Consider the following 23,914-nt stretch of genomic DNA (forward strand, 5'->3'; position numbering starts at 1 on the left):
GTGTTAGACACCCTTCATTGTGTCATTCCTTCCAACAGTACACAACTGAGCACGTGTGCAGAATGCTGGTTTAAGTCTTGCAGCTTTGGTATTATGAATAGGCAGAACAGTCCTCATGCTCGTCTCTCATCCCAAAATTCTTCCCCTCTGTTTGCTGTTAGCTCTTAACTACAGACCGTCACCATTTCAGTATGGCACTAAGTGAACCAAGACTTGAAGACCATATTATCTGATAAATGTAATCTGCCTGCTTTTAATTTTACTTTCAGAATTTGAATATCAATATTTCAAATTGAAAAATAAAATCTTACGTTCTTAGAGGTGAGAAATAACCTACCAAATGTCATTCAGTTTCAAAATATCCCCAAAATGTTGTATATAGAATATTTAGCAAAAATACATAAAATGCTAATATATTTTGTGTCTTACATACTATTTCTTAATTTTCCTTTTTATTCTGCATTTAAAATACCTTTTAAGCCAGGCATTGTGGCAGATGCCTGTAATCCCAGCACTCAAGGAGGCAAAGGCAGGCACATCTCTATGAGTTTGAGGCCAGCTTGATCTACAAAGATAGTCCAGGAGAGTCAATGCCATATGGACAATCCCTGCCACAAAAACAAAAAACAAAACAAAACAAAACAACAAAACCCAAAAGAAACAAAACAAAATAAACAAACAAAAAAACCAAACCAATCAAAAAATTCCCCAACTTTTTCAAAGTATTTATAAAGATTTTCATGTTTTATACTGTTGTCTTTTGTTTTCTCTGACAATTTCATAACTGCTAATTAACAATTTCCTATCAAAATCATATAAATAAAAATCAGCAAGATGACCCTTATTATATAATAAAGGAAGGAAATAGGACTAAAAGGAATATCAACTTACGAACTCTTCACAAATACTCTAAGCTTTTTTATGACAAATAAACACACGTTCTCTGAATGTAAAGAATAGCAAACATTTATTTTGCATGTGATTTAGTCAGATTTAAATGAAAGAATTATCCATAATTTATTTCTTGATTGAAATTAACATAAAAATATAATAAACTATATAATTCAAACTGAAGTCACTTTCTAAAGAAAAACTCTATGTTATCATAATTTTCCTATGGCATATGGGCAAGGAAATAAAGCTATGTTGTATCACAAATGATTGAAAGCAATGCTAGTACACTTGAATAACATGTACATACATAACTTAAAAAAATACTAGTATTATTTTCTCTGAAAAGTTAGCTTGCAGATGAAAAACAGTAGCCCAAATCCACATACTGTAACTGCTGACCTCTTCAAAATTCGACTCTTCCATGTCGACACTTCTTCAACTAATGGGATATGAGTTGGATCATTTTCCCGTTCATTCTGCATCTAATGTTTAGTGAGGAAAACAAGAGTTAGTAAGCAACATACTGAAAATGAAAACATTTGTTCTGCAAAAAAAGTTCCTATTAATTCACAGGACTTAGATTGAGGTAACCGAATACCTCATGACAGGTTTAAAGTGAACATATATATCATTTACCAGTATCTTTCATAGATGATTATTACTTTTACATTAATAATACATAATTTTATAGATGATCTCACTTAAAAATGGTGTTTTATGAAAGTTTCTTTCATGTCAACTTAAAGCTTCTATTTTATCTATAGGGAATAACAAGGGGAATTTATTTTCTTTTGTATTAAATTCAATTAGTATCCCATTAAGGGCTGAGCCATTCTTATAGCAAGTCTGTGGCAAAGTTTAGTAAAGGTCAGAAGGCGCTGCATTGTAACTGCAGGAACAAATGTGTCTCAGAGCGTAAGCGCCACATCCAGCAGCTCAGCAATCTCCTACACTTCTGCTCAACTCCCACAGGGAAGAAGCCTCAGTGTGTGTGCTGGCGCGGATGGGGGTGCTGAGTGGGTGTGGGGAGGAAGGGGTGAGAGATAGCTGTTGGAGTGGATTAAGAGAGAGAATAAGAAGAAAGCAAAAGATCTTTAAAAGATAAAAGAACTGGACACATTCATTGAGTGATATTTACTAGAAAAACCCTGTGCTAGAATGACCATAGAAATATTTCCAATAGTAGGAATAAAGCCTTTGAAATTCCGCAGTATAAATATTTAATTTAAAAAGTCTGCAAAATTAATTTTCAAATTTATAGTAGAAAAATGGACTCTGATGCCAATCTCATTAAGACTGTAATCTTGGTTTAACTTCCAAATGGCTTCATTCAGCAACAGATTCTTTTTTGACACTGATGCTCCATTTAGTGAATCCCGAGACAGTCATTCCTTTATTAAACAATGACCCTTTCTGACAAGAGTTGTCAGTGTGTTGGTTTGAAAGAGAATGATATGGTGTTAAAGGCTAGCCTTGACCTCTTCTATCCTATCTTTGTTACCTCAGTACACTTATCTGTGATAACTTGTATACTTCTTTGCTAAGTTCCTATCAGTAAAAATTAAACTATCAGAAGCTTAATAAGCATAATAGTCCTCAAAATGGAAGCCTTCCAGATTTTCTGAGTAAAATCTCATTACAGGAACTGTTCATGTACAGCTAATTTAGAAAACTTAGTAATTTACTGAAAAATTAAAACTTTTCCTTAGTCAAAGAATTATGCTTGTCATTGTTACAGATAAATCAACATATTTCCAGGCTTGTTTTTACTTAGAAAGTTGAACTCTAGGTAGAGAAGGGTCACAGAAAAACTACTACCCATGTAGTGAAGAAAAAGATGAAGGTTCTTTTCACAGGCATATATTATTAAATGAGATATTATGATACCTAATCCCACAATGCTTTATTTCAGTAAGTTAAGAATTAAGTTAATTAAGAATTAAGTTAAAAATTAAGACAATGCTTAATTTTATCTGACACAGTGTACTTTAGGTTCTTTCTCCCTAATTGCATCTCACTGAACCACCTACATCAATCAGGTTTTAGTCTGAAAAACCAAATTAGTAGCCATTCCTGCCAAAAATATGCTTTTAGGAATTTCTTATACTTAAGATGCTTTCAAAGAAGTTTCTATATATAAATCTTTCTACTTTTCCTTGGATTCTCAAGACTATCATGCTGAGCAAAATTAATTCCACTTTCCTTCAATTCTAGAAGTGATGGAGGAGTGAAGATGAATGGTGCTATAAAGTTTGTGCTCTCAGCAAGTAAAGGCTCTATCTAGCTTGTGTAGGGACTCTCAGTATCTGGTGAATGAATGAATGATTTTTCTCAAAATAGAAATATATTACTTATTTTTCCATTTAAAGCAGCTTCATTCACTATTATAGAATTTGCTTCACAACTCTGTTCTGAGCTTAAAGGACTTTTTGTTGATTAAATATATTTTAAGAGAGATGACAAATTGCCTTGAACATAAAGTCTGCTCTTAAAAATTCTTTTGATAAACTATTGGTGAAAATATTAAATGAATTTTACGCCAAAATTGTAAAAATCAGATATGTCACAGAATTTTTGCAGACATCAAGTTTATCAGATTTACAGGGATTCAGAAGTGAGTTTTTAAGAAACTCAGAGTGTTCTTTTTCTTTTTTTATAGCTTCAATAAAGACTGATATTTATTAGCTTGCATCTTGGTATAGACATTTTTTTTTAAAAGGGAAAAAGGAACCTGCCTTAAAATCCAGACATATGCTGCTCCTATATACATATAAAGACATAATAAAAAATGTCTACATCCTAAAAACAGTTAATTATAAAAGATGATATGGAGTCTGGCCAACAGAAATAACACTTCATTGCCAATGTTATCTCATTAACAGAGCCAGTAAGCATCTCATTTGCCCTTTTTTTGCATTTATATAAGTAAATAATCATTTAATTTCTATCTTTAACAAGCAAATAAATACTTTCAATTATTTTCCATTGGTTTTACATTATATTTTCTGTTTTCATTGTTGAGAATTGAACTAAGTGCCTGGTATGTGCTAAGCAAACACTTTACTTTTGAATTATACTCCAAGCTCCTAAGTGCACAGCATATCAAATGAACATACCATAATTATTAAATTGTCTGCCTAGTATAATACACTTGTGGTATATACAGTTTTGGAATAAACTCTTACCAAAAGGTACCACTATTTTATGGTCCTGGACCGTCTTGCCAGACTATTTGAAGGGGGCTGAGCAAGCAGTTTGCCACGGGCCTATGTCTAGTGAACTCTAGAAGATCATCACTGGGCTGGTACTCTTTCTTGCTGTAGAAGCATGAGGAACACAAGTTCTTTCAGCACACTCTTCTGTAACGGCAGGAATACCTGCTTCGTACGCCTACTTCTCCCTTGGGAAACTGTCTTACCATTCCTCTATGTGTCCCCCTTATTGCTGCTGTTAGAACCGCTTCACTTTCAGAGAGCTGGCTGCGAAGGGTTCCCCAGTTTCCACCAATGCTAATGTTAAATATATACCTTCTGAATCAACTCCTTCAGCTTGCAGACCTCTTCATTCAGATCTTCAACATTACCAACCAGTTCTTCACAAACTGAAGTAAAATTTCTGGGAGAAGCCCACTCCAGTACTATCTGTTGAGATTTCCAAAAGTTTATTTAAAATGGAAATAACCTTTCACAATTTATATGCACAAAGATTTAAAAGATTAAAATACAGAATTGACTGTTTTTCTCAGAATAAATCCTGGCAACAAAGTAAGTCAGTAATTTTATATGAATTTCCTAAATACATACTTATGTGTAATAAATTAATATTAGTAAATATTTGTGGTGAATACATAATTTTTCAAATATTTAAAAAATGTCATGATTTTAAACTACCATTATACCTTAACCATAAGAGGAAAGGTTATTTAAAATTTTCATTATAAAGTCTATAGTAGAGACAAACAGGCAAAACAAAAACTCAGAAAGTCTGCTTTTGTGGGTCAGTATCTACTTTAAATTTTAACTGAGAAAAGCACTATATCAGCATATTTTTTAGATAACATTCAACATGCTGTTTTGTTTCATCTTTCACTTGGGTCTCCTAACAGCTTTTAATTTTCATCAATTAAATCATCAGTAACAACAAATGACAAGTTCAATGCAGAGATGTGTTTAGATTTGGCTTGCCTTCTTTCCTCCTTGCTTGAGGCTGAGAGCTCAAGATTCTATGATGAATTAGCTATGGAAGAGAATATTCAAAACTTTGGACCTCATGCTGAACAACCGATAGAACTTCATCAGATTTAAACTAACAAGTTATGCTTACATATTCACACGCCATGGAACAACACTTGATTAAATACCTTGTGAGAATTTACGGGTAACTCGGTAATGATGTTCTGCACAGCTGTGATTAAATGGCCACATTGCTTGTTTAATTTCAAAAGAAAGTTGAGGAACTCATCACCACTAAAGAAAGGAAACAAACGGAACCAGTTACAAGTAATTTTCTTCATTCTACCAATCTGCTTATAAAATTAAAGATTTGAAAAAAATTGACTAACATATATTTGGAACTGAAATATGCACTAAGTATAAAAGAATCTAGTCTCTAGTCCCAAGAACACTGAATTAATTCCTTTCCTACTCCTTATTTATTCCACAGTTTTTGTGGCATGAACTTTTTGTGGTTTTGAACCCTGGACTTTGCACTTGACAGACAAGCTCTGCTACAAAGCAAAGGCTCATGACCAAACCTTTGGCAGAGTACAGGGAATCATAAGAAAGAAGGGGAGTTAGTCTGATGGGGAAAGGATAGGAGCTCCACAAGGACCAAATATATCTGGGCACAGGGTCTTTTCTGAGACTGACATTCAACCAAGGACCATGTATGCATATAACCTAGAACCTCTGCTCAGATGTAGCCTGTGGTAGCTTAGTAACCAAATGGTTTCCCATAGTGAGGGGAACAAGGACTATTTCTAACAGGAACTCAATGACTGGCTCTTTGGCCTCCCCACTCCCCAAGGGAGGAGCAGTCCTGTTAGGCCACAGAGGAGAGCTTTGCAGCCAGTCCTGAAGATACCTGATAAAACAGGATCAGATGAATGGGGAGGAGGTCCCCCCTATCAGTGGACTTGGAAAGGGGCACGGTGGAGAGGAGGGAGGGAAGGAGGGACTGGGAGGAAATGAGGGATCGGGACACGGCTGGGATACAGAGTTAATAAAATGTAACTGATAAGAAAAAAATAAAATTAAAAAAAAAAGAACCAATATTTGAGTAGCAATTGTGGAGGATACTGCACTGATGATTTTTATGAATTATTTATTTTACCTTTCCTCATCAGTGTCTGAAGTGGCTCACACTTGTTCACAGGTGAGGAGAAAGTAAAAACTTGGTATAAATTTTACTTGGTGATTTGTTGTGGATTAAAGTAGCATAAAAGTCGAAGAACCAGGAAAAACAAAAGAAATGAAGTACATTTAAAATAAAAATAATTTCATTTTCATTGCTCTAGAAAAGTGTATCATTAAACAAGAAACTGAATTTGGGGATGAATGGTGAGCAGAGTAGAAGATGAACAGAAAATATTATAGCCAAATTAAGAGCACAGACTCCTAACCTGGGCTGACCTGAGTTTGGGGTCAGCATCCACATGTAGGGGGCTTTCAGCTCTGGGCAAGCCTAATCTCAAGAGAGATATTGCCAACTCTCTAGAATGAAGACGAGATTCTCAGGAGGACAGAAGGAGACCCAGTATTCTGTCGCGCAAAAGGCTGGCATTTGAGTTAGCTCAATTATGGTGTAACTTCAATGATGCATGTTGAGCAGGTTACAACTAGTGAGCCTAGGTGTAAGTCTTTTACCCATATTTACCCTCTTATCTGTAGACTCAAGAGACTCGAACTTAGAGCCAGTGAGGGAACATCAATAAGAAATTATTTATATTCACTAATTACTTTACATTTACCAATCTAACTAGGTTAGTTTTTCCTTCTAGCATGAATTTGAGTACATACGAACCAAAGTAGCAACAGTATCAAACTATGACCCTGAAGATCAGAAAACAGAATAAATGAAAAGAGGAGACGTCAGAGTGGTAAAGACAGCAGTCAGGAAAAGAAAGTAAGTAGCCTGGGAAGAAGGGAACCAGAGATGACCACTCTATGGAATGAAAGTGAAGGGAACTATCCCAGGAAAGATTGTTGAGTATCTTAAATATTCATCGATCAGGCAGATAGGACACTGGGCTGGCTTTAATGACTGACAGAAGTCTACAGCGAAAACCACAGTGCCACTCATAGAACCCAACAGACCACATAGCCATCAAGTTAAATAATTCAAATAAGTAGAAAGGAAAAATTTGAATAAATAAATAGGAACACATTACCATACAATGCTATAGTCTAGAAAAATGGGAAAAATAAATAATTTGTATAGGGGTCAATAGTATCTACTAAAATAAAAAAAAATATAAAAGAAAAAAATGACCTATGGGACAAAATACTACTTTTCATTTCAAACAACATTCTTATATGCAGTCTTTGGCCAACTACTATATACAGTTTTACAGGCTGGGATAAGTCTATGCAAAGCACCGTTGTCATTAGGTGGTGTTGGTGTACACCTTTAACCAAGCACTTGGGAGGCAGAAGCAGGCAGATTTTTATTCAAACCAGCACAGTATCTCATTACAGCAATAGAAAAGTAACCAAGATAGTACGTGAAAACAAAACACAAGCCTTTCTTTTGAGATATAATTTTAGGACCATATAGTAGGCAACTTATATAAATCACAGCTCTAGTGAGAACCATTCATGTCACAAGTATGTGTTCGGTGTCTCCTATCAGGGCTATACGATATTCAACCAATAGAACTTTGCATGTAGCCCTAGCAATTTGTTTGCATTAAGTAACTATAAAGAAGCAGATATGACAAAGGCATAGTAAAAAGAGTTATTTGATCAAATTCATGTGTCTGTGCATTATCTTCTCCTTTCCAAAGGATTATACTTTTTTTTTCCCCCACTGACACACGCAATGGCAATGGGAGCTACTCTGGCACATAAAATAAGTTGTGCAACTTTTTTAGATTATAATAAAAATACATAATGCGATATGAATACATCACTTTCACCTTCCATTCCTCCTCTAAATCATCTTAGGACTTTACTTTACCGCCTTACAAGCCTCTCTTATTCCCCTCCTTGCTCTTTCAAATTTATGTCCTCCTTTTTATTAACCATTGTTATACACACACACACATATGCATGTATATGTATGTATGTATACAATATGCATACATAAATGCTTATATACACACATATATATGCTCAGTCTGTATGTTCCTTTTATGTATATGTTTTTAGGGGTGACAATTTGGTACTGGATAACCAGCTTAATGCTCTTCCCAGCAGTCACAGTTGCTTGTCTGTAGTTCTTTGTGTAGGTTGCTGCTCAGGAACCTCCTCCTCCCATGCACATTAGCATGCCTACCAATGTCATCCTTATTCAGCTCAAGTTTAGGGACCCATGTTTGTAAGTCTTCATCTTACGGCAAACTTCCTGTTCCTCTGAGCTTATGGAGCCAATGACTAGTTCTGCCAGTTGGCTACAGGTTTTTCTTTTCCTGACATGGAGGAGCATACCCAAACTAGAGCAGGTCCTCTAGTCTCTCTCTGAACAAGGATTCTGGAAAGCCACTGCAGCTGGCCAAAGATAAGAATGATCAAGGACCGAACTTCACTGTGGCTGATGCTTAACATTTATAAGCAGGCTAGGCCATGTCCTAAAAATCCTCACTCAGAAAGACAAAAAGGATGAACTTTGGAAAAAAAGAGAAAACAGGAAACAGGACAGGACCCTACCACAGAGGGCCACTGAAAGACTCTACCCAGCAGGGTATCAAAGCAGATGCTGAGATTCATAACCAAACTTTTGGCAGAGTGCAGGGAATCATATGAAAGAAGAAGGAGATAGACCTGGAGAGGATAAGGGCTCCACAAGGAGAGCAACAGAACCAAAATATCTGGGCACAGGTGTCTTTTCTGAGACTGATACTCCAACCAAGGACCATTCATGGAGACCTAGAACTCCAGCTCAGATATAGCACATGGCAGCTCAGTGTCCAAGTGGGTACCCTAGTAAGGGGAAAAGGGGCTGTCTCTGACATGAACTCAGTGGTGGGCTCTTTGGTCCCCCCACCCAAGAGGGTAGCAGCCTTGCCAGGCCACAGAGGAGGACAATATAGCCAGTCCTGATGAGACCTGGTAAGCTAGGGTCAGGTGGAAGGGGAGGAGGACCTCCCCTATTAGTGGACTTGGAGAGGAGAATGGGAGGAGATAAGGGAGAGAGGGTGGGATTGGAAGGGAATGAGGAAGGGGGCTACAGCTCAGATACAAAGTGAATAAACTGTAATTAATATAAAAATAAAAATGTAATTAAAAATCTGAAATCCAATATTAAGATAAAATTTAATATCTATGATTAATATATTATAAATAGAAGTACTATACCCTTATTGTAGAATAATTGAAAAAAAAATCATACCACCCAAAAGTAGTAAGTGGCACTATTTTCTGCCATGATATTTTCTTATAGTTTCTTCCAGTATTTCTCCTATAGATTTCTACAACTAATATTATATTTAATATGCTAGTTTAAGTTTTACCTTTAACATTGTATAGATATTTTTCCATGACATTAAGTTTCAAAATAATGTTAATAATGGAAAAAATGTTTATGGACTATAAGCCAATCATTTCTCTGCTGTTATTTAGAAATTCCAATTTTAAAATGTTTAGAAAAAACTGCCTTGAACAATGTATTTTAATCAAACATTAGATCTATATAGATTTTTGAGTAGTTTCTTTAAGGACGTAGTTCTGAGACACTTTTGACACATTCAAGTGGATTTTAGGTAGCTCAGAGCTCAAGTAAAACATCTGAGAAGAAACTGATGAATGCTGATTAGTTTGTTCAAAAGCAACATTTAAGTTTAAAATTTAAGTTCTACAAACAGCCAATGCATAAAAAAGTATATAAACAGTATGTATGTATTTTTGTAACAGATGATTTTAGGAATCTGACCACACAAAGTCTCTTAAAATAAATCAGTGGCTTAATTGTTGAAATAAAATTATCAGGAGATTATAATCAATCAATTCAACTTTTCTTGCTGTTAGTTTTCTTATGACTTAATGACTAATTTCTTCTTTAAATGATGACTTTGAATAAATGGGAAGCAAAACCTTGTCTTTACAATCATATAAACATAGTCTGTGATTTAATAACAAGGTCAAATTCCTAGAATATGTGCCTGACATTTTTATTTTTTAAAAAAATTCAGCACTTTTAATAAGTGAGCCATTCATAATTCTATACTCTTTAGGTCTACTAAAGCCCACAAATACATTCATAGAGGCATCTCTAATAAAAATAAATAATATTGGTGATTCTTATCTGAAAGATAGTCACCTAGAACCTGGGATATTGCTTAATAGAAACAACGATGAAATGACAGAGATATTTAAGGATTGCTGATTTAAAAGCATCACTACCAAAATCCTTCATAATGCATTTAAATATTTGAGAGCTATGATATTATCTAGAAATGGTAACACCAAATACGTAAGTCATTCCTGTTAGATGGAGACAAAGCAATGAGAAAAGAGTATTTATAATGTCGACTCTGATAGGCTTTGAAAAATCAGGATCATATTGATAGTTTCTTGGAAGTTCTAAACAATACAGACATTTCTTTGATCATAGCTAAAGTATGAAACTTAGAAAGCTACATAAGTAATGCCAAAAAGGCATTTGTAAGTATTTTTTTATGGCACATAAAGCCTCACAGGCTGGTTATCTAGTGCAGGTCCTAAATAGGTGTCCAAAATTATTAAGCTGTTGGAAGAAAAACAATTATTATTATTTTTAATTAATTTTTATTTTTTTAATATTAGTTACAGTTTATTAACTTTGTATTCCAGTTGTAGCTCCCTCATTCCCTCCCAATGCCACCCTCCCTCCCTCATCTCCTCCATGCCCCTTTCCAAGTCCACTGATAGGGGAGGTCCTCCTCCCCTTCCATCTGACCTAGCTTATCAGGTATCTTCAGGACTGGCTGCAATGTCCTTCTCTGTGGCCTAGCAAGGCTGCTCCTCTCTCGGGGCGGGGTGGTGGTGGTGGTGGAGGTCAAAGAGCCAGTCATAGTAATAAAAACTGCATGGTATTGGCATAGAAACAGAAAGGTGGATCAATGGAATAGAAGACCTAGAAATAAACCCACACATCTATGAATACTTGATTTTTGACAAAAGAAGCCAAAACCATTCAATGGAAAATAGGCAGCATCTTCAACAAATGGTGCTGGTCCAACTGGATGTCTCCATGCAGAAAAATGAAAATAGATCCATATTTATCACCCTGCACAAAACTAAAGTCCAAGTTGATCAAAGACCTCAACATAAAACCAGATACACTAAATGGGTTAGAAGAAAAAGTGGGGAAGAGCCTAGAACTCATTGGCACAGGAGACAACTTCCTGAACAGAACACCAATAGCACAGACTCTAAGAGCTACAATCAATAAATGGGACCTCATGAAAAGCAAAGGCACTGTCGTCAGAACAAAATGAATGCCTACAGGTTGGGAAAGGATCTTCACCAGACCTACATCTGACAGAGGGCTGATATCCAGAATATATAAAGAACTAAAGAAGTTAAAAACTAATAAACAAGCAATTAGAATTTCAAAAATTTCTGTGTTTATTTTTAAATATAGGTTCCACTGACATAAAAATATTTACAAAATGAACTAATTTAAGAGGCAAAAGCTTTTCAGGTTTTCTAGTCTATGTTTAAATTCTACCCATTCTTTATAGCGAACACTCAGTTACTGAGCTGAAGCAGACTAGAAATCAATAGGAAGGTTTCTAAGCATACATAAACCAAAAGGCATCCTTTTGAGTGATGCATGAAGAAAGAGAATGCCTTGAAGGGAAACAATGCAAAGGGTGATACAAAGGATGTCAATAAGGTGGCCTGTACCTGTAGTCTTCCACTTGGGAAGCCAAGGCAGGAGGACTGAGTACTGGAGGCCAGTCTAGGTTACAGACAGAGATCCTTTCACAAAACCGAGAGGAAGGGAGGAGGGGAAGGAGAAACAAATACTCATGAACAACAAAAATAAAGTAAATAAATTGAAAGCAGGCAGAAGGAAGGAAACAGTAATAGCAGAAACCAATGAAATTTATAGTAGCAATGAAACCAAAGAAGGTTCTCAAGGATAGGGAGATGGCTCAGTGAGTAAAGCACTGGTCACCCAGCCTCTAGGACCTCCATGGTGACAGAGAAACCCAATTTCTCTAACTTGTCCTCTGCTCCCACATACACTCTTGTCAGGCACAAACCCTAACCCCCCACAGACACAAAGTGAACACTAAGTTAAAAGGAGTGTCTACCTAAAAATTAATAAAACCTCTAGCAAGACTGATAGAAATAAAAATGTGTGTGCGGGACACCAATACTAGTAAGTGAAAAAAGAGATAATAGAGTACACAGGTATCAAAACTCGGAGAGCAGGAAATACCACCAATTCTGTATACTTGTGAATGCAACCATTTAGTAAAGAAACAAGACCTGGAAAAACTACAGATTACAAAAATGAAGCCAAAATAAAATAGCCACAGCTTTAATAGTTCTGTAACTACTAAAGAAGATACAACTTAGAGGAAGAACATACCCTAAAATAACTCCAAGCCCAATGGTTTCAGTGGAGAAATCTACATAAATGTTTAAAGAAAAATCAACACTAGTTTCCTTGTCCAGAAAATGGACGAGGATAGTAATTTCCTAATCATTTTTTTAATGCTGCCACTCCAACACCAAAACTAGATAAAGCACAAAGAAGAACCTGTAGTAATACTTCTTATAAACTTAGCTGAGGTTCTCACTTAGGAAGGCTGAAATGAGGATGAACTTATGATGAATGCTTTCTATGTGGCTGTTGTGAAAATGTTACTTTTTTTCTCCTTTGTGTGTGTGTCTTCGTAAGGGTGTGCATGCGTGTGCGTGTGTATGTGGACTTCATATGGAAGCCAGAGGGCAGTGTCAGGCATTGCTCCTTAGGTATTGCCCCTTTTGTTCCTTTAAGACAGGATGTCTTCCCGTCCTAGGACTCCTGGGCAGAGTATGGCAGACTGCCCCAAGGATTTGTCTGTCTCTGCCTTCGCAGCCAGGATCACATGTTTGGATTGATTGGGGGAAATTCAGGGACTGAATTCATGGCCTCATATTTGCATGGTAGGCACTTTAGCAGCTAGAGCATGATTCTAGCTCTGATTTAAAGAGAATGAGAACTATGCTAAAAAATGTATTTTTTACACAATGTGATTGAGCAAGATGAAATAAAAAGACATACAAATTGTTTCCATGCAAGTTAACAAAAGGCACTGTTTTGTTTCTTTGTAATATAATTTTGTAAACATCAACTTTATAAAGTGCATCTGCTTATAACTACTGTGTATCTAAAAACCCATTTTCCTGGGGAAACTGTAGCATTAAATCAAATACTTAGGCACTACACCAAAAAAAGAATTCTTCGTTGTAAGTAATATTAATTGTAAACAGATAATTATACCTGATTTCCAACTTAGCCACTTCAGGTAATTTTCCAAAATTTATCTCTTCTACTTCTAGTTCCTTCAAAGCAGCCAGAATTTTCTGCTGGTCTTTACTGGCAATTCCATTCTAGGTAGAAATAATTTAAAGGGTCAGTAAGACAGTTTCACTTGAATAATTTCATATTCAAGACCACTAATGCCATTTTTCTAGATGAATTTCTATCTTGCAAAACAAATATTGGAAAGTAATAAACTTAATTATATTGTTTGCTTGTATCTCAACAAAGTTACATCATTAAGTGGTTTAGGTTAGTAATTAACTATAGTCATTTTTTGTAATATAAAATGATAATGTTGATGGATTCAAAAGCAACATTATTAATTAGCATTTAAACTATTATCATTCTGAAAAACACAGCAAATAGTTTTTCCTCCAAAATATTGTTGAGGGTGTTATTAGTGATGTGAGAATTAATGTCTTTATCTGTATTTTACCTTCAATGTTAGAGCAAACTTTTTTCCTGGACTTTGTTAAATAGTACAATCCTTTGGATTTTAGTGATAGTAGAGACTTCAAGTATACAATGTGTTCATACAGCAAAATCATTACTTTAAAATATCCTTACAAAAGTTCCTCTAAAACTCCCATACCTATTTTTGAATTCTAATGTTAACAGGTGATAACTCAATTTGTGCTAATTTGGAGGACATGCATATGGCTGAATTAAAAATCACCTTTTACGTCGAAGTAGCCTCTTTTACAAATCCATTTCCCACCTACAAACCAGTAGCAGTTCTAGATGAGAGAAAACTAATCCTAGGAAGCACCATGCTCTAGGTCTGTAAACGTTTTTAAAGCAATTTAATACTGAGGTATGATTTACACTTGGTAATTCACTGTTGTTTCTAACCAAAAACCTACAAAATTTCAGTCTACAAAGCCCTATGATTTTTAAAATACAAAATAAAAGAATGTGCAACTTTAAAAACATCAAAGAATATATCTGGCATTTTATAAGTAATACTAACCTTTGTAAGCTCGTCTTTTTTCATGGTCAGAAGGTGTCTTAAAGTTATATCCCTTTCCTGCACAAAAGGCAAAAATCCCACTTTTCATTGTGAACAAAGCAAAGTAGGAAAGGAAGATGTCACTTAACTGCTTTCTCAAATAGCTTTCAGGTTTTCAGAGGGTGTGTAGCTTAAGAGTTCCATCATTGTTTAGATACTATGTACTCACTTACAAGGCAGGCAGTACCTAATTTCCCAGAATCTAAGAAAACAGCTAGAACTCCTAAAAAGAGAACATTCTAAAAACTAGATAGAAATTATTTGAGTATTTAAATTCTGGATGGCATCAGACTGAACTATCAATAACATGAGTTTTCACCCAGGATTTCCTCAAACAGAAGTTTCAGTATTGTACAATGAATTCAACTCTGCAATACCTGAACCAATGTTCACATTCCCAGGAGAACCTGTCTTAAACAAGTCCTTTGCTTAATATCCTTATCTACCTAGTAACAACTGTCATCTACTCAAATCCTACTCAAATGCATGCTTAAAGCACACATAGTTCTTGGTATATAATCTAACCTAATCTTTATGACAACTTATACTTGTCCTTAAGGAAAAAAAAATGATATTTAAATAGCATATTCCAGTTAATACTCAGAACAAATATCTGATACAGGACTGTCTGGTTCAAAATCATGCTTCTAGTGTTCCACCTACAAAAAACAACTGTAAACATATGGCTTACATGTGCACAGATGTATCAGATAGCACTTTTAAAATCCAGACAGCTTCTAATTTATAGATAAGTATATATACACATATATATTATATACATACACATACATATATATCCTAAGTTAATAAGTTTTGAAATGCTTATAAATTTAAAATAGGTAGTCTAAAAATGAAGGAGAAGTAAATGGTATGCTTGTGAATAAAATTCAATTTTATTCTAATACACCATGCTATGGCAAATATAAACACACACCCATATAAAACTCACTCTGCTTTATATGAAATCTTACCTTTAATAAGTCTGTCATATGTTCAAGTCCAAGACCATGTAAAAATATTTCCAGATCTCCAAACGCTGTATATGGACTATAACATACCATAGCAAGGTCAGTTTCAGAACAGACTACACATACACAGAAGTATATGTGCATGTCTATTTCAGAGCAGGCATGGGAATGAGTAAGAATGAATCCAGGCAGAACATATTTGTACGTTTGCACAGAACATTTAAATGCTGCATCAAAGGAGTAAACTAGGTTCTTTCTCTGTGCCCTGCTCTCCCCATCGCCCTACTTCCTCTCCCTTTCTTCCTCTCCCTTCTAAAGCTGAAAAATTAAACTCAGGGCTTCACATAATCTAAGCAGTGAACTACATTCCCAACCCAAAACAAAGTTTCTTAAACAAAGAAACAGAAAACATGGGTGGTGATATTCATCTCATCTTTCCTAAGATTTTAAATATTCAACAGTATGTATTTGTCATGAAATGTTGCAAATGGAAATATCTTTCGATGCAGTAAACATAAATTAGATGGTAACTATAAAGGGAGTAGCTAGAGACTGTAATGTCTGAACAATAAGGTTCAGGGATTTGTTCTTTAAAAATAAAACCAGATGATTAAAAATAATTAGAAAATAAGATTTAACACGAACAAGTTTGAATACAAATATAATCTTGAGTCTCTTAAAAATAGAATTTGTTATTTTACTAAAAATGTATATTAAAGTCAGAGTTAAGTAAATAACTAAATAAAACTCTTCTAAAATTCTGGAGAATAAGAAATCTAAAATATAGACATTTTAAAATGGCATTTCCAAATGCTTATTAAAGTTTAAAATACCATATACCTTATATAATTTGCTAAATTTACCACAAGTAATAAAATATGCATTTTATATGCTTTTTGTTAAACTGAAATATGTTACCTAAATATGTGGTCTTTTTCTTTATCAGAATCTGTGGCCAAAAGCTTACAAATAGTCTCTTCTTTGGTTAGGTGCTGAAGTTTTCCTTCCAATGGATTCAGAGTCAAAGAAAGAAAGTTGAAGATCTAAAAAGAGTCCCAAGTCATTCAAATATAGTTAAAATAATGATTAGCCCTTTATCTGAAAAGACAGAGAACACATTATTTTTTTTATGTAGAAAGAAAATTCTAATTAGATGAGTGATTCCGAGTTTTGCAACTCTTTATCCTGAGAAAAACTTTTGTAAAAGCAAGTAAATGCTTCCTTAATCTAAAATAATAAAAGTACACCAATTCAGAAATTCAAAAATCAAGTATAGTGATTAATATTTTTATAGTGATGATATGAGGCATTTTAAATACATTATTTATAAAGTAAATACTTGAAGTACATGGCTAAGAATGATTACATGTCATATACCCAGATCCCAAGTACACATCTCAAAGCAACCCATGTCTATTATGTCTATTATATGTCTATTATACTTCTAGGGACAAAATAAGATTTTACTACTTTTCATATCACTGTAAATGACTGTAATAGCAATTTTTTATTTAAAAGATGAATATTTTAGCAAAATACAGTTTTCATTACCTCCTTGGAGAAGAAAATCTAGCCAAGTATTTAATAATTGCTCAAAATGCTATTGTTATATTTAGGAACTGTGATAAATAATATAAATATTCTACATGATAATACGATGACAATGAAAGTACACAGGTGAATACCTCGAGGTGTTTATTTCTTTTTGCAATCTCGCTTGGTGTTCTGCCATCTTTGGTCTGTAGCATTTTATTAGCTCCGAGTTCAAGCAACTTCAGAATTACATTTTTATGACCCTGACGTGCTGCCCATGTTAAGGCCTGTAAGTGTGGGAAAGAAGGCTGCTTAAAAAGGAGTGCATGTGAGAAAGATAAGAGATATTTTCACCGGTATTTATGGCACAGTAAAAAGGAGAGCACAGCTAATTAGCAGAGTGATGCAATCTCCTCATTGCACAATATAATGTAAACAGATTTCCAGCTGTCCTTATGGACTTTATAGACACAAACACTGTTTTACGCAGCTAACTAATGTCATGGAATAAAGAACTTATCTACCATTACAGATGTTTTTCTATGAAAGAATTTGTGCGCATTTTCTAGAACCCTGGTTTTGTTGTGAATCACAGCTTCTTTTATCACGGTTCAAATAATTTCCCTTCTCTAAGCTGTTGCTGTCACAGTGTTTTCACCCAGCAGTGATTACAGCCAATGTCCAAGCCTTCTACAACTTACTAACTCTGACAGTAAACATCAACCAAACAAAACTACCATTTGTGTAGGTTATTGGTAAAATAGCAAAGTATCAATGACTCTACATAGAAGTCAACACTGAAAAGCATTTCTCACAGTATAACCATTCTCATCCTGGGCGTTAACTTCTGCTCCATGAGCTACAAGCAGAGCAACAACCTGAGTATGACCATCTCGGGCAGCATACATGATTGGAGTCATAAGTCTCCTATGGAGGAAGAGGAGAAAGACGTATGTGTTCATGTTATCACTGGCAGCCATTCAGCTTTATGAATGTATACACACACACAATACCATCAATAATGTTTTAAAAGAAAGGAGAAGGGAATAAGAGATATTACTATAGCAAGTAATTAAAACAAACATGACTGAGTGTCACTGGTATATCAGCCAAATTTTCCAGGCCCCATGCCCACAAATTCTACTCCATTTTTTTTTGTGTGTGTATGCCTTTTGTTTTGGTATTTCATCGTATTGGATATGTTTATTTTGACCTTTGAATTTGTTGAAAGAGAGAAAGAGAGATTGAAAGAAAAAGAAATTAAACATGAAATTGGGTGGGGATGATATAGGAGGAGTTAAAGGAGGGGAAAATATGATCAAAATATATTATTTATAACATATTTTAAAATAAAAGTTCAACCTTCATCTAACTAAGCAAAAGTACTGAATACTTACACCATACCTTATAGTGAAAAAATGTACACTCATCATTAAGTAATCAATGCTTACTAAAACAAATAATCAATTTACATCTTCCTCTAGAATTTGATCAGAATGCCCATTATGCTTCTGTTGGGAATCCAGTAGATGAATGACACAAATAAGGCCTCTATTGACTGGATCTCCTCATGTCTTAATATAGTCTATTATCATGCTATTTTAGTTTAGGATAGAATTTTATTCTGAGCTAGGACTTACGCCAATCCAGAAAGCGATCAAACCATTCATTTGCCAAGTATTCTCAAGTATTTTCTGGGGAAAATTAGTGGTTTCTCTATAACTCATCACTACCTCTACTCCTGGCCATTAGTTTCTGGGCCCATTCAAAGGAGACTAGAGTCATCTATCTGTTGTATGTGAGTGGAACATAAACATAACGTCTTACGGGAGATCTGACATTCCGGATCCAGCGTTTCAGAGTTACCATATTATCTGACTTACATATGAAGAACCTCAGAGAGAATAACATGTGCAATCACTTAAGAAATCAACATTTTGACCGGAAGTTCATGTTTCTAGTCACATTACTTACCAACCTTATTTCTCTATAAGTTTTATAAGCTGGAGGTATATCCTGAGTGTGACTTCTCTACACCAACAATTTTAGCAAAACCATTGATACTTGCCCCTTTTTCTTCTGTGTTTTGAATCCAAATGTATGTTTTTCAGTTCCAACACAAATTCAAGTCCATTTGTGTGTGTGTGCCTTCTGTTTTGGTATTTTAGCTTACTGGATATGTTTATTTGTGTTTATTCATTTATGGAGCTTTTTTCCATGTTGTATTTAGATAGTCTTATATAATCATAATTTAAAAGGAGTTTTTATCATTTTTTCTTAGATTTTTGTGTACTATGAAAACTCTGTCAATTCCTTCCTCAGATTTGAGATAGAATTATTCTCTATTTTGTCTCTATGCATCGTCTCATTATTGAAATAGGTCTTTTTATGTTGACTCTATTTTTATTGTAATTTTTGTAATTACCAGGACTTGTCAGTAATTAAATTCTCAACCATTACATTTTTTCCTTGCTGGCGTGATATGTAAACAAATATTTCAAGAGGAGATACAGTACACAAATATTGATGAAAATAATTTGATGAAGGGATAAGATGACACACAAAATATCTTTCTAACACTAAGATCACATAAGGAAGTGTCAGCATGGAACAGATTTGCACCAAGTGTAGAACTGTTGTGATGCTGAGATAGGATAGAAGGAAGTAGTAGTTCTTAGTTAAAGAGAACTTTTTCAGTACTTAGGATTGAGTCAAAAACATCAGGTATGATAGACAAGTAACCCTTAGTTAAAAATTAAGAACTTCACATGTATTCGTGTCATTTTATGAAATGTGCTGCCTTGTGAAATAATGACAAGGACATGGATGGACATAAAGTCAGAAGGCATGCACACAGTCTTAATGTTTCAAGGCTCTGCTTACGCCACTTTTACTTTTTGATTCTGAAATTCACAATTAAAACACTTTGGGGCTTTGAGTTTTACCACTGATTACACTTATGAGTTTCCCCTGTTTAATTTTATTGAAGAAAGTATAGTTTCCTTTTACTTTGCTCTGCATTTAATGAGTTACAATTTCAAAAGCTATATCCTTCCTTTGCTCTGTTTTCATTGATTAATTAATTTACTTTTATATCCCAATTGCAGCTTCCCCTCCCTCCTTTCCTCTCAGTCCCTCCCTTTCCCCTGTTCACCCTCCTCCTCCTCAGGGAAGGGGAGGCCTCTCAGTATATTAACCTGCCTTGGAGTATCAAGATGCAGTAGGGCTAGGTGCATCTTCTGAGGCCAGACAAGGCAGCTCAGTTAGACAAATGGGATCCAAAGGCAGGCAACAGTCAGAGATAGCTCCTGTTCCAGTTGTTAGAGATTCCAAATGAAGACCAAGCTGCACATCTGTTATACGTGTGCAGGGCGCCTAGGTCTGTCCCACGAATGCTCTTTGGTTGGTGGGTCAGTCTCTGTGAGGCCCCAGGGGCCCAGCTTATTTGACTCTGTAAGTTTTCTTGTGGAGTCCTTCACCTTTTTGGCTCCTTTGTCTTTTTGTTGTTGTTGTTGTTCATTTTTGTTTGTTTTGTTTTTGAAATTGTCAAAGGACAAAATTTATTAATTTTTTAAATTTCTTTTTTATTATCATTTATTACAATTTATTAAATTTGTGTACTGGTTGTGGCCCCCTCCCTCATTCCCTTCCAATCCGAAACTCCCTCCCTCATCTCCTCCCATGACCCTCTCCTAGCCCACTGATAGGGGAGGTCCTCCTCCATCTAACCCTAGCCTATCAGGTCTCATCAGGACTGGCTGCATTGTCTTCCTCTGTGGACTGGCAAGGCTGCACCCCGAGGAAGGTGATCAGAAAACCTGCTACAGAGTTCACTGGCTACTTTGTTTTAAAGCAGAACTCCCTGCAGATTGAGTGTCAACTGTCTTTTGCTGGTCTACTGGTTCCCTCTAGTGGTCAGTATAATCACTGGAGGACATTAGTTTGAATTAAATGGATGAGGACCTGGACCAGACATGTCCTGCAACAAATGGGATGATCTCATTCTAAATGCCAGTAGTGTTCCTGCTGAGGAAAATAGCTTTGAGTTCCCATATACACGACAAAGTATTTTATCTTCACCCTTAGATGATGAAAAGACTAAATACATAATTTTAGATCAAAATTCATTGCTCAGACCATTTGTCTTCCACATAAAGTTATTAAATTGTCAAATAATGACAGCATAGGAAGTGTTTATTCCTTTAAGATGTTTTGAAGCTTACTATGATAGACCTATATATTTTAATTCTTAATTAAAACATACATGCTGTATCTTTTCCTGCTGCTATGATAGAGCAGCTGACAGAAGCATTTACGGTAGGAACAGTGTTAGTCTGGTTTACAGCTCAAGGGTACACCTCAAAGAGGTGAAGTCATGGTGACGGGCACTTGCATCTGGTCATACCCCACCCACAGAACAGAAGAGAAGCATGCTAATGGAAAGCTTGCTTTTCCTTTTCATTCAGTTCTGGAAATTCAGCCTATGGGACTGTTCACCTAGTTAGGGGGCTCTTCCCACCTCAGCTCACCTGAAGTAAAAACCTTCCTCACAGACCTCCCAAGAGATTTGTCTCCTAGGCAATTCTAGATCCTGTCGGGTTGACCATCATTGTTAACCATCAATCTTAGAAACACTTACTACATAAACATTTTCTCATGGAAGCAAAGAATCTTACTATTTAGAAATGGTTTCTTCAGGATGTGACTATTCCTGGCCATTAGTGCTTCAAAGACAGCACATCTACCTTCTTTTCTATCCTGGAACCTTTGTTTAGATACAACCCAGGTCTTTACTGAGTTCTAATAAGCTTTCTGGAAGCTTATTAGGCAGAGAGTAGAACTTATGACAATGTTCTTCAAGTTTCCTATCTTTTCCTTATAGATTCCCTTTCTATTACCTGTTGTGTTATATTCTAGTGAAATTCCTTATATCTAGCTTCTAACCTACTTAACTACTGTCAGCAATGACACACTTAATATTATGTAGATACGCTTAGCTGTATTATAGTTTAACACTTGGCTGTACTTGTTTCACAAAAATTATCTGTGGCAGCACATCCCTCTTCCACTCTTGAGAGTGATAGGGCCTTTTAGATTCTTCTGGTTTTCCTTTATTAATCATCTTTCCTGAATTTGCTATGCATGTTTAACCTTAAAATGCTGGTATTCTCTGGAGTTTAATGACCAATGGCTAATGTATCCTGCTTTCTGGACTACTGTCATGCTCTAGTAAAATACAGAAGATTCAAGTCAGATGTTCTGCCCTTGTTTGACTGTAATGCTGATTTTAGGTATTGCCAGGCTTCCCAGCTTTTATTCTTCAGAGATATGCCTTTTCCAGGCTAGAAGCATTCCCCTTTGTTTTAAATAGAACTTTATTAAAGTATTTTAGTTATTTTATATCTAAATTATCTGTGCAAGGTCAAGATGTATCCTCAGTTTAGTATGTTAAGGTCATAAAGCTATTTTTGCCCAAAGTGTTGATATTAGTCAGATTTCCTTCTAGAAATTTTAGAGTTAGTTCATAAGGTTGGCACAATCCCCTTGGTTCTTTGGTTATTTAATTTTACAAATTACATAAAACACTATCATTTCATTCCTACTATTTAGTAGTTGCTGAGCTGATTGCTTTGCATTAACCAAGTGTAAACCTAATATAATCTTAACATTATAGTTTTGTTAATCCATTCATAACTGAAAACAAATGGCTAATGGCTTTATCATAAGCAACAAAGTTCAATGTCTTAAGTCAGAGTTTACTACTTTTCCTATGGAATACAACAGGGTAAATCCCTTAATCCTTGTGAGCACACACAGATGTGCCATGATTGTGGCATTTGACTGTTATTACAGTATGAAAACTGCCACAGATAAATGAAAGATCTGTTCTATAAAAAAAAAATTAGAATACAGCTGTGTTCTAATATAGTCCTGGAGGTTTGACAACTTCTGAGTTAGAGTATAAGCAGTAAAGTCAGCTAGCTTAGGTTCAAAGCTAGCTTATAAATGCATTTGTATCATAAATCATTTTTTCTGATTTTTTTTTTTTTAGCAAGTCTGACTTTCTAGCTTCTTCAATAAAACTTCCACTAGAGGGCAACAAAACTCAACTTGACAGGAATATTCATTCACAATGATATACCCACTACTTTCTTGTATTACAAATTAAATGGTTGGCTTATCTTCACGTACATATTTTATGAATGTTTATCATCTACCCTATCCAAAATCTGCTTACAAGTGTAGCTGGAAGAATAATGAAACAAGCATTATTTGGGCAATGATAAAGTGTACATCTACAATAGGTTGGAAGGTTGTGATAAAGTTTGAGTGTTCACTCAAGTGTTGCAAGCTGGTCTTCATCTCCAGGGAGATGGTGAGAAACCTTTAAGAAGTGAGACACAGTAAGAACTCCTCGGGTTAACAGGGGAAAGTACTTGAAATGCCCAGGATATTCCTGTGGGAATCCTGGTAGTTTTATGGAGAATGGTACAAAGCTTGAGCCTGGCCATATACAGATACTAGCTTTCAGTGTAAGATGGTATTTCCTCTGGCATATGAGATACTTTCATTTCTATCTGTCATTAGCTGTATAGACCAGTACAGAACTTAACTATTTTGTTGTTACCACATCTTTGAAGCTTTGAAATTGTATGTGTGTGAGACTCATAAATGTATTTCATATAGATGTGATAAATGTTCTATGAAACAGAGTGAAAAGAAAGTATTAACTTAGAGACCTATACTTCAGGGAGTAGAAGCTATCAGAAACTAGGATTTCTGAAACACACACACACACACACACACACACACACACACACACACACACACA

General features: G+C 35.2%; 1 protein-coding gene across 1 annotated transcript in view; it reads right to left on the reverse strand.

The window, feature by feature from the left end:
• Positions 1-1,074: 1,074 nt before the first annotated feature.
• Asz1 (ankyrin repeat, SAM and basic leucine zipper domain containing 1) overlaps positions 1,075-23,914 on the reverse strand; it is a 48,230-nt gene continuing 25,390 nt past the window's right edge. The window contains exons 5-13 of the mRNA XM_055612870.1: positions 17,898-18,009; positions 17,235-17,369; positions 16,468-16,592; positions 15,553-15,628; positions 14,543-14,599; positions 13,531-13,640; positions 5,255-5,360; positions 4,422-4,535; positions 1,075-1,376 (exon numbers count right to left, since the gene is read on the reverse strand). Coding sequence (XP_055468845.1) covers positions 1,224-1,376; positions 4,422-4,535; positions 5,255-5,360; positions 13,531-13,640; positions 14,543-14,599; positions 15,553-15,628; positions 16,468-16,592; positions 17,235-17,369; positions 17,898-18,009 — 988 coding nt within the window. The 3' untranslated portion in view covers positions 1,075-1,223. The remainder of the gene's footprint in view (positions 1,377-4,421; positions 4,536-5,254; positions 5,361-13,530; positions 13,641-14,542; positions 14,600-15,552; positions 15,629-16,467; positions 16,593-17,234; positions 17,370-17,897; positions 18,010-23,914) is intronic.

The sequence above is a fragment of the Psammomys obesus genome, unplaced genomic scaffold (genome assembly GCF_907164565.1).
Source record: "Psammomys obesus unplaced genomic scaffold, mPsaObe1.curated_primary_1811, whole genome shotgun sequence".
NCBI classification, from domain to species: Eukaryota; Metazoa; Chordata; class Mammalia; order Rodentia; family Muridae; genus Psammomys; species Psammomys obesus.